This window comes from Gouania willdenowi, chromosome 1 (genome assembly GCF_900634775.1).
Source record: "Gouania willdenowi chromosome 1, fGouWil2.1, whole genome shotgun sequence".
Lineage (NCBI taxonomy): Eukaryota > Metazoa > Chordata > Actinopteri > Blenniiformes > Gobiesocidae > Gouania > Gouania willdenowi.
This window is the reverse complement of record NC_041044.1, coordinates 12,930,947-12,943,443: the sequence shown is the minus strand read 5'-3', so window position 1 is coordinate 12,943,443 and position 12,497 is coordinate 12,930,947. Positions and strand designations below refer to the sequence as shown.

The 12,497-nt window shown below is 35.9% G+C and overlaps 1 protein-coding gene across 1 annotated transcript in view; it reads right to left on the bottom strand.

Moving 5' to 3' along the window:
* Positions 1 to 1,677: 1,677 nt before the first annotated feature.
* The window catches only part of LOC114465382 (lysine-specific demethylase 2A-like), a 32,420-nt gene continuing 21,600 nt past the window's right edge, over positions 1,678 to 12,497 (bottom strand). Inside the window, 6 exon segments of the mRNA XM_028450404.1 lie at positions 1,678 to 1,859; positions 2,782 to 3,000; positions 3,756 to 3,902; positions 3,982 to 4,145; positions 7,482 to 7,718; positions 10,263 to 10,266. Coding sequence (XP_028306205.1) covers positions 1,678 to 1,859; positions 2,782 to 3,000; positions 3,756 to 3,902; positions 3,982 to 4,145; positions 7,482 to 7,718; positions 10,263 to 10,266 — 953 coding nt within the window.

Below are 12,497 nucleotides of genomic sequence, written 5' to 3'. Positions count from 1 at the left end.
TTAGGAGAAAATACTTTATAAAAGGTTCATTTCTCCGACACACCAAAAGTTCCATATTGCACCTGCATTGTTTTTGAATTAAATGTTTATATTTTCACCATTTACGCTTGAATCTATTCTATGGCTCATAATGTAGTTTATTTTGGCTGGAAAATCATGTGGTTGGTGTAAAATGTGTTTAGCTGATAACTTTAAGGATCTACTCGCCTACTAAAATGTTTATTTAAAGCCCTGATTGTATGGTGAAGGTAAATAAATTATCTGTGGAAATTGTAGGCCCATTGGTTCTAATCTCACTGGTCCATCTCTGGGATGTTGATCGGTTACTGCTCCTCGGGGAGGGGTTAAATACACAGAACACAGCTTTACATATATGACAATAAAGTTTGTTACTGTACTTAAGTAGTTCTTTCTGGTATCTGTACTTTACTTGAGTATTTTGGAGACTTTTTACTTTTAGTCCTTTTTTAAACATATCTGTACTTTCTACTCCTTACATTTTAAAAATGAGCTTCTGTTTAAGACCTTCTAAGTTGACGTCACGACGTAAAAAGAAGCAAAATGTTGTTTGAGCTTTTTTCTGTTAGACAGGTCCATTAGTTTAACGGTTAACATTTTCACCTTTTTAAAAATGTTAAACTCAGGGTTTGAGTATTTGGATTTTTTCTTTAAACTTTTTACTTAGAAATTTCATCAGGTGTTCAAAAGTAACAGATTGTATTTATTTCCATGTACCAGTTTTCTACAAGTTATAAAAAAAATAAAACCCTGTTTTATTATTGAAAGGACATTTATTCTACTTTTTACTTCAGTACATTCAGTCGCATGTACTTTTTTTTTTACTTTTACTCAAGTAAGGGAGGAAATTTAATACTTTTAACAGAGTAATTTTTTTATTATTTTATATTTATACTTGAGTACTGAAGACTAGTACTTTTGCCACTTCTGAGTATAATATATATTCTATGTTAAACCAGTGTTTGTTTTAGCCGTGAGGTAGTCTGAGAGGGAGGAGCTCACATTCTTATAGGGTAGGAGGAGCCAGGATTGTCAGGAGGAGGAGTTTGATAACGTAAGAAAAATCTAACTGTCCCGTTTAAAGCTGACTTTTTACACTTTGTTTCACTGAATGAGGCTAAATGTAGCTAAACCATTAGAAAGTGATTTTTCATAATACTGCACCTTTAAGTGGTTCAAAGAATAATTACAGTAGGTTTTTCCAACTTTGGGGTTACCTGAAATGTCTAGTAATTGATAAGAACAAAAATGCAGATTTTTATATATATTTTTAATTATTACATTTGTATTGTTTACCGCACACAATATCAAACACTTTCACTGTCTCAAATATAAATGTAGTTCAATGCAGTAAAAAAAAATCTCGTCTCTGTGCACGTACACTGTATAAGAAACACAGCGAAAAACTAAATGTTGAGAACAAAATGGGGTCACGACCTGAAAAAAGGTTGGAAACCACTGAGTTACAGTTTAAAGTGCTTTAAATCGTTCAAAATGAGAAACACCAAAAAAAAGTTATAGACCCACTGGATTAAATGATACGTTTGTTTTTTATTCCGTCTGCTCAAAGTCTTAGAAAATGTTTCTGTGACACGTGTGATCTACTAAAATATAAAGTGTTGCTTTACAGCTGTTAAACAATGATGATGGTGGTGCACATCAGTCCAACCTCTGGATCAGTTTCTCCTCCATCATGCAGTAGAGGGCCACGTGGGACAGGTCTGAGATGAAGGCGTCACACGCCCTCCTAGTGACACCTTTACAGCCTCTGAGATCCAGGAGCGTCAGAGAGGACAGACGCTTCAGGAAGGTCAGACAGCTGTCAGTCAGCTCACTGCATCCTACACACACACACACACACATTACTCCACCACTTTGATCTATTTGGTTGATCTTGGTGTTTCTGAGTATGAGAAAGCTAAATATTCAACTCTTAACTCAAAGGAGCTTCTTTTTTACCATTTCTAGCAAAAGATACTGAAAAGTATAGATAGACCAGGACATAGGCTTTTGGGACATTGATAGTTAAATTGCAGCATAGAACACATCTCACAAAAAGTGTGAAAAAGGGATGTTTGTTCTCTTGTATTGTTGGAGTATGATTGTACTTTGGGGAGCACATCTAACGTGGCTTAGTCTTCCAAAGTCATTGAGTTTGGTGGTGAAGGGGTGTTCACCAGTGCTGAGTCATTAATTATGATTGCATCAGCCTTTGGTTCCATGTCAGGTATTGATGTCAATCATCCATATTGGCCAAATCTGCACATATTTATTGCAAAACATACATTTTCAGTACTGACAGGAGGTTAAAAGTGTTCAGCACTTTGCTTGTATTTTAACTTATTTAACTTCTATTTTCTATGCTTGGGACATGTTTTCAGTTTCAGATGATTTAAGAATGTTTTTTCATCCGACAATTACATATGAAAACATATCAGAGTCAAATGTTTATTGAGGATCCATCGCTGTTGAAAGGTTGGCTTTCAATTATAATTGTAATCGTGTAATTGGTAATTAATTACAATTATGACATAATTATAACTGTAATTATAAGTAGAAAATCTGTTGCTGTTATAATAATCTAATTGTATCTAGTACAGTGCCCATCGGAAGTATGCATTCAAGTATTTTTGAGAAAGTAATTGTATTTGACTTTCAGGGAAAAATAACAATTGAAATTGGAAAAAATGTGATTCACCGTCATCATAACTGGGTTGTAATTGAATATGGATAATTAAAGTCATAATTGTAATTGATCCTGACCTGCCAGTGTGAGGTGTGTGATGTGGTTGCGAATGTGAGTCCCTGGAGCAGCCAGGAGGCTGATGGACGAGTCGTAGATGTTCCTACAGTGAGAAATGTCCAGTCTCTGGAGCTGAGGCATGTGTCTCTGGATCAGCCTGAGGGACGACTCACTCACACACACACCTGACATACACAGGGTGTGTGTGTACCTCAGCCTGCTACGGGATGACTCCAGCCCTACACACACAGTACACACACATTATAACACAGACGTTAAAAAGCCTGGTACATGCTTCAGCGTCAGGACCTACGCCGTCATCGTGATGCAGAGGTTGGCCCGCATCGCTATGCAATTCACCGCCATGCCACTAGGGGGTTGTGTGTGTGTGTGTGTGTGTGTGTGTGTGTGTGTGTGTGTGTGTGTGTGTGTGTGTGGTTTCAGAGGAGCATTAAAAAAGCCCTTGTTCATCTTCCAGTCACAGAAAACAACGTTTTTTAAGCATCTGAAAATGTTATTTTTTTATGGATTATTACTAACCTACTGTACCTAACCATGTGTATTTAGTTGGACACAGACATGAAAACAACAGTTTCAAAATGTGCACCTTATTGTTCAATATAAACATATGCAACATGCAAACAAAGTATAAAAGTGTATTGAGCGCAGTCACGCTGGGGTCTAGGGGGCCCGCCCCCCCGTAGAGCAGAGAGGGAGCAGTGAAATAAAACTCATTTCAAACATAACATCATGTCTGCTCCTCTGGCCTCCACAGATACACTCACACAGGTTCTCGGTTCTCTCTGTGACTCAACCCGCTGAAGAAACAACTCTCGCATCGCTACGCAAAAAGTTGAAACATGGCGGTGTGACTGGAGAAGGCAGTGACCGGGGCTGAGGTTTGGAGCTGACCAATCACAGCGCTTATGTTTATGTCTAAACCTACGCAGAGAACCATATATCAGGATTAACACGCACACATTGACTCACTGACCTGGTGGGAGGATCATCTCTTTGATCTGAGGGTCACTCACACCTTCACACCAGCGCAGGTCCAGCAGACGCAGGTGGGGGAGTGTGGGGGAGACCATGGCTGACAGACAGGTCCAGGACTGACCAGCAACCCTCAGCTCCCTCAGCCCTGCTCACACACACACACACACACACACACTGAGGATGCAGTGGGAGGAGCACAGAGCAGGTGGGCGTGGCCTTTGTACCTGGCAGTCTGGTGAGCAGACAGGTGAGCTGCCTCTTAGCCAGAGGAGTCCAGGACAGGTCCAGGGAGGAGGGCTGACGTTTGACGATGCCGGCCAGGGCCTGGTTACTGAGGGGGCTGCAGCGGCTCACGTCCACGTGGCTCCACAGACATTTGTCACAGCTCCTGCCAAGGGCGGGGCCAATTGCATTTTGAAATTACAATTACGTCTTAAATTATCCATGTTCAGTTACAACTCAATTATGATTACTTGGACCAGCATTTTTTCCAATTACAATGATTATTTTCCCCCTGAAAGACAATTACAATTACATTCTCAAATACTAAAATTCAATTGAAATTAATCACAATTACTTAGCCATTAATAAAAAAAAACTCTTGTTAACTATGACCTTCATCTTGCGTTAGCTTTCTGTTAGCACCACTAATGCTAACGGGTCAGTTTGACCCATGGCTTTAAAGGCAGGGGAGGCAATTTTCAAAAACTAGCATGATTTTGAAAGTAGCATCCTCCAGTCCTACACTTTTACCCCCTCCCCTCTATAAGCTCGCCCTTCACTCACATGCATGAGCACCGCTGCTGTAGACCTCAACTCATTGCTTGTATTGTGTAGAAACTTTGTATAATCTCATGTCTTATTCAGCAGTAAGTAAACACTAAACTTTATCATTATATATGGTAAAAAACGTGACTAACTGTCAGCAGTGATGATCTTTGAGTGTGAGCTTGTGCACACGAGGGGTCGAGAACGAGCAGGGAGATGTGATTGGTTCATAAAAAACTAACCGTCTTTTTTTAATGTTTGAAGTTTTTACAGATTTACAGCTGCTACAGTTGATGGATTTTCTTTGTTCCTTTTTCAGAGCACATGTTAATGTATGGTTAATGTATGATTAATGTATGGTTAATGTATGGTTAATGTATGATTAATGTATGGTTAATACATGGTTAATACATGGTTAATGTATGGTTAATGTATGGTTAATGTATGGTTAATGTATGGTTAATGTATGATTAATGTATGGTTAATACATGGTTAATGTATGGTTAATGTATGGTTAATGCATGGTTAATGTATGGTTAATGCATGGTTAATGTATGGTTAATGCATGGTTAATGTATGGTTAATGTATGATTAATGTATGGTTAATACATGGTTAATGTATGGTTAATGTATGGTTAATGTATGATTAATGTATGGTTAATACATGGTTAATGTATGGTTAATGTATGATTAATGTATGGTTAATGTATGGTTAATGTATGATTAATGTATGGTTAATACATGGTTAATGTATGGTTAATGTATGGTTAATGCATGGTTAATGTATGGTTAATACATGGTTAATGTATGGTTAATGTATGGTTATTACATGGTTAATGTATGGTTAATGTATGGTTAATGCATGATTAATGTATGGTTAATGCATGGTTAATGTATGGTTAATGCATGGTTAATGCATGGTTAATGCATGGTTAATGTATGGTTAATACATGGTTAATGTATGGTTAATACATGGTTAATGTATGGTTAATGCATGGTTAATGTATGGTTAATACATAGTTAATGTATGGTTAATACATGGTAAATACATGGTTAATACATGGTAAATACGTGGTTAATGCCTGGTTAATGTATGGTTGATGTGTGTTTAATGTATGGTTAATACATGGTAAATGTATGGTTAATGCATGGTTAATGTGTGGTTAATGCATGGTTAATGTATGGTTAATACATAGTTAATGTATGGTTAATACATGGTTAATGTATGGTTAATGTATGGCTAATGTATGGCTAATGTATGGTTAATGTATGGCTAATGTATGGTTAATGTATGGTTAATACATGTTTAATGTATGGTTAATGTATGGTTAATTTATGGTTAATACATGGTTAATACATAGTTAATACATGGTTAATGTATGGTTAATACATGGTTAATGTATGGTTAATACATGCTTAATGTATGATTAATATATGATTAATACATGGTTAATGTCTGGTTAATACATGGTTAATCTACGGTTAATACATGGTTAATACATGGTTAATCTATGGTTAATACATAGTTAATGTATGGTTAATGTATGGTTAATACATGGTTAATGTATGGTTAATACATGGTTAATGTATGGTTAATGTATGGTTAATGTATGGTTAATGTATGGTTAATACATGGTTAATGTACGGTTAATACATGATTAATACATGGTTAATGTCTGGTTAATACATGGTTAATCTACGGTTAATACATAGTTTATGTATGGTTGATACATGGTTAATACATGGTTAATTTCTGGTTAATACATGGTTAATCTACGGTTAATACATGGTTAATACATGGTTAATCTATGGTTAATACATAGTTAATGTATGGTTAATACATGGTTAATTTATGGTTAATGTATGGTTAATCTATGGTTAATTCATAGTTAATTCATAGTTAATGTATGGTTAATGTATGGTTAATCTATGGTTAATTCATAGTTAATGCATGGTTAATGTATGGTTAATCTATGGTTAATACATAGTTAATGTATGGTTAATGCATGATTAATACATGATTAATACATGATTAATCTATGGTTAATGTATGGTTAATACATAGTTAATACATGGTTAATGTATGGTTATTGTATGGTTAATACATGATTAATGTATGGTTAATGTATGGTTAATACATAGTTAATGTATGGTTAATACACGGTTAATGTATGGTTATTGTATGGTTAATACATGATTAATGTATGGTTAATACATAGTTAATGTATGGTTAATACATGATTAATACATGATTAATCTATGGTTAATGTATGGTTAATACATAGTTAATACATGGTTAATGTATGGTTAATACATGATTAATGTATATTTAATGTATGGTTAATACATAGTTAATGTATGGTTAATACACGGTTAATGTATGGTTATTGTATGGTTAATACATGATTAATGTATGGTTAATACATGATTAATGTATGGTTAATGTATGGTTCATACATAGTTAATGTATGGTTAATACATGGTTAATGTATGGTTAATACATGATTAATGTATGTTAATGTATGGTTAAAACATAGTTAATGTATGGTTAATACATGATTAATACATGGTTATTGTATGGTTAATACATGGTTAATGTATGGTTAATCTATGGTTAATACATGATTAATACATGATTAATGTATGGTTAATACATGATTAATACATGGTTATTGTATGGTTAATACATGATTAATACATGGTTAATGTATGGTTAATCTATGGTTAATACATGGTTAATGTATGGTTAATACATGGTTAATACATGGTTAATGTATGGTTAATACATGATTAATACATGATTAATGTATGGTTAATACATGATTAATACATGGTTATTGTATGGTTAATACATGGTTAATGTATGGTTAATACATGATTAATGTATGGTTAATACATGATTAATACATGGTTATTGTATGGTTAATACATGATTAATGTATGGTGAGGGACGTACCATTTGTACCAGGCCTTACACACAGTCATGCAGGCCAGCAGCTCAGCTCTGCTCAGGAACCCAAACACCGACACCCACATCTCCCTCTCACACCCCCTCTCACTGCCCACGTTCTTAAAGGAGGGCAGACTGAGCAGAGACGAAGGTGACAGAGCGCTGGACGCCGCCACGGCACCTTCATCATCCTCTGAGGAAGACGCAGAGCGAGCAGTGGCAGCTCTATCACGCAGACGAGGCCTGAAACAGAGATAAACACTTCACTTGTAGAAATCAGGATTGGGGTCAATTATAATTGTAATTGCATAATTGATCATTAATGTTGACTAGTACAGTGCCCGTCGAAAGTATGCATTCATGTAGGAGCATAAGGAGTATAATTGCGTATTTTTGTATCTTTCTGTTGTGTTTTTGTGCATTTTTTGTATAATAGTTTTTTGTTGCCATTGCAGTGTGATTCTGGAATCTTTTTATGTATTTTTGTATCTTTTTATTGTAGTTTTGTGCATTTCTGTTGTTATTTTGTGTATTTTGAGTCATTTTCATATGTTTGTTGTTGTTTGGTGTATTTTTCTGTAATGTATGTATTTTGGAGCCTTTTTGTATATTTTTATGCATTTCTGTTGTCATTTTGTGTACTTTTTGTATAAATATTGTTTAGTTTTTAGTTTTATTTTACTCATTTAGTATATTTTTATTATAAATACTGTGTGTGTGTGTGTGTGTGTGTGTCAGCCATCTCCTCCGTGCGTTATCTATCACACATGCACACGCGCTTCTTGCACATGAACCATCGCAGGTTGTTAAGAGAGACACGGTAACTACGGTAGCCAGTTAAGTCAACTATTCATCAGCATGTATGTCTATGCTGTACAACCTCTTGACTAACAGAGAAAGTTTGTCACACCAGAGCCACCACTGGATAAGTCTGTGTAGAGCCCTGATAATAATAAATATGTTGATAGGGATATAATATTAATAGTGAAAGTAGTAATAGTAATACAAGTAATGTTGTAATGATATTAATGGTAATAATTGCAATAACAAAATAATAATGTACTAAAAACAATATTAAATAATAAACAATATTAAATATTTATAAGGTAATATAATGATAATATAGCAATGCTAATAATACAATGAGAACACCAGTAACTATAATAAAAAAATATATATTAATAATGAAAAAGAATATGATGGTTATTATAAGAATAGGAATAACTTCAATACAATAGTAAAATTATACAATAGCAAAATAATAAAATAAAAATCCAGTAACTATAATACAATAAAAACATAAAATAATAAAGTAATAGCAATAATAATAATACAATGAGAATACCAGTAACTATAAGATAAAAGAATAATACAAAAAAAGAATAATATAAGAATAGCAATAACAATAATATAATACTGTGTGTGTGTGTGTGTGTGTGTGTGTGTGTGTGTGTGTGTGTGTGTGTGTGTGTGTGTGTGTGTGTGTGTGTGTGTTTGTGTGTAAAAAAGGGAGACCCGAAAGTAACACAAAAAATAAACGTTTTACAACACCAAAGTCGCAAATCTCTCTCAACGGCTCTGTGTGAGTTCACCATGTACATCCCGATGTAGTGCACGCACGCATCAGCCGTGTGTGTGTGTGTGTGTGTGTGTGTGTTTACATTGCAGCTGCTAGCATCTTTCTTAGCACATAGTAGAATATGAAAAGAAACACTCACCGTTGCGCAGAACAAACAATAATCATAGTGGACCCATCCGCTCACAATAACGTTACATTCCTCTGTCTGAAGAAGCAGAATGTTTGCGATAAGATAACGACCATCAGGACAGGCACCGCCCACACTCATGTAGACGAAGAAGGAAGTGAAGTGTGTGACCCAAGATTTAAAGTAAGTTTGAAATCACGGGAATAATATTAAATAACTATGAAATATTAACTTATTAACGTTTTTAATATCTTTTTTTTGTTTTTAACCCAAACAACTGCAACACGGTGACGTCATGAACCCGGAACCGGAAGTGGCGCGCTCTTACCGAGGGAGCCGTAATTATAAAATTAATGTTTTGACCGTTTTGCATCACCAAATTACTCCAAGATAACAGCTGCACACATTTGGGGTATTTGGAACGTGGATGAATAGCAGTTGATTCACAGTTCATCTGTTTCGCCTTCAAAACGGATGCCGGAAGTCGTCTCTCAACAGATGGTGCGCTAGCGCCCCCCTCGCACCCTGAGGTCAAAAGCTGAATAGGTTTCATTTCGGGGCCCTCCAGAAGTGAAATAAAATTAAAATAAACATTTTGAAATGACCAAATTACTCCAAAATAACAGATACACACACTCGGGGTATTTGGAACCCGTCGACCAAGTTTCAGGTCCAACTGGCACTGCGTCAGGGAGATATTTGCTCCACACACAAACTCACTCACACACATCCACACACACACACACACACACACAGACCTCCCTTGAATTATAGTATAGATTATGGCATAATTATAACTGAAATTGCAATTGAAAAAAATGTTGCTGTCATAATTGTAATTGTAACTCCACTGTAAAGCTGTTCTAAATACATTTAATTACAGTTAAATCTTGGGCTGCAGACCAGGGTACACTGCCACTACGTTCACTCTGTGGGGTCTTTATACACAATTCAGATTTATTTCAAAAAGTCAGATTTTTTGTGTGGTCGTCGTTCACATTACATTAAAAAAATATTACATTAAATAATAATAATAAATATTGAATGCTTTTTCGATCAGTTTAGAATATGAATGAAATACGACCCTGAAGTGACACAGAATAGGTCCAAAGGTGACCCATGACCCTACAATGTTTACGTTAGTAAATGTGGAGGCGTTTACGTTAGTATATATGGAGGAGTTTACGTTAGTATATATGGAGGAGTTTACATTAGTATGTGTGGAGGCGTTTACGTTGGTATATGTGGAGGCAATTTACGTTGGTATATGTGGAGGCGTTTACGTTAGTATATGTGGAAGCGTTTACGTTAGTATATGTGGAGGCGTTTACATTAGTATATGTGAAGGCGTTTACGTTAGTAAATGTGGAGAAGTTACATTAGTAACGAGGCGTTTACGTTAGTAAATGAGAAGGAGTTTACATTAGTAAAAAAGCGGGCGTTTACATTAGTAAATGTGGAGAAGTTTCGTTAGTAAACGTGGAGACGTTTACGTTAGTAAATGTGGAGGCGTTTACGTTAGTAAATGTGGAGAAGTTACATTAGTAACGAGGCGTTTACGTTAGTAAATGAGGAGTTTACATTAGTAAAAAAGCGGGCGTTTACGTTAGTAAATGTGGAGGAGTTTCGTTAGTAAATGTGGAGACGTTTAAGTTAGTATATGTGGAGGAGTTTACATTAGTAAAAAAGCGGGCGTTTACGTTAGTAAATGTGGAGGAGTTTCGTTAGTAAATGTGGAGACGTTTAAGTTAGTATATGTGGAGGCGTTTACATTAGTAAATGTGAAGGTGTTTACGTTGGTATATGTGGAGGCAATTTACGTTAGTATATGTGGAGGCGTTTACGTTAGTATATGTGGAGGCGTTTACGTTAGTATATGTGGAGGCGTTTACGTTAGTATATGTGAATACGTTTACGTTAGCATATGTAGAGGCGTGTACGTTAGTATATGTGGAGGCGTTTACATTAGTATATGTGGAGGCGTTTACATTAGTATGCATGGAGGCGTTACGTTAGTAAATGAGGAGGCGTTTACGTTAGTATATGTGGAGGCGTTTACGTTAGTAAATGTGGAGGCTTCTAAGTTAGTATATAAGGAGGCGTTTACATTAGTAAATGTGGAGACGTTTACGTTAGTATATGTGGAGGCGTTTACGTTAGTATATGTGGAGGCGTTTACTTTAGTATATGTGGAGGCGTTTATGTTAGTATATGTGGAGGCGTTTACGTTAGTATATGTGGAGGCGTTTACGTTAGTATATGTGGAGGCGTGTACGTTTGTATATGTGGAGGCGTTACGTTAGTATATGTGGAGGCGTTTACGTTAGTATATGTGAATACGTTTACGTTAGTAAATGTGGAGGCTTCTAAGTTAGTATATAAGGAGGCGTTTACATTAGTAAATGTGGAGACGTTTACGTTAGTATATGTGGAGGCGTTTACGTTAGTATATGTGGAGGCGTTTACTTTAGTATATGTGGAGGCGTTTATGTTAGTATATGTGGAGGTGTTTACGTTAGTATATGTGGAGGAGTTTACGTTAGTATATGTGGAAACGTTTACGTTAGTAAATGTGGGGGCATATACGTTAGTAAATGTGGACTAGTTACATTAGTAACGAGATATTTACGTTAGTAAATGAGGAGGAGTTTACGTTAGTAAATAAACAGGCGTTTACGTTAGTGAATGTAGAGACGTTTACGTTCATTAATGTGGAGGCGTTTAAGATAATAAATGTGGAGGAGTTTACGTTAGTATATGTGGACTCGTTACGTTTGTAAATGAGGAGGCATTTACATTAGTAAATGAGGAGGCGTTTACGTTAGTAAATGAGGAGGCGTTTACGTTAGTAAATGTGGACTCGTTACATTAGTATATGTGGAGGCGTTTATGTTAGTAAATGTGGAGGCGTTTACATAAGTAAATGTGGACTCGTTACGTTCGTAAATGAGGAGGCTTTACGTTTGTAAATGTGGAGGCGTTTACGTTAGTAAATGTGGACTCGTTACGTTAGTAAATGTGGAGGCGTTTACATTAGTATGCATGGAGGCGTTACGTTAGGAAATGAGGAGGCGTTTACGTTAGTATATGTGGAGGCGTTTACATTAGTACATGTGGACTTGTTACGTTAGTATATGTGGAGGCGTTTACGTTAGTAAATGTGGAGGCGTTTACGTTAGTACATGTGGACTCGTTACATTAGTATATGTGGAGGCGTTTACGTTAGTAAATGTGGAGGCGTTTACGTTAGTACATGTGGAGGCGTTACGTTAGTAAATGTGGAGGCGTTTACGTTAGTACATGTGGAGGCGTTTAC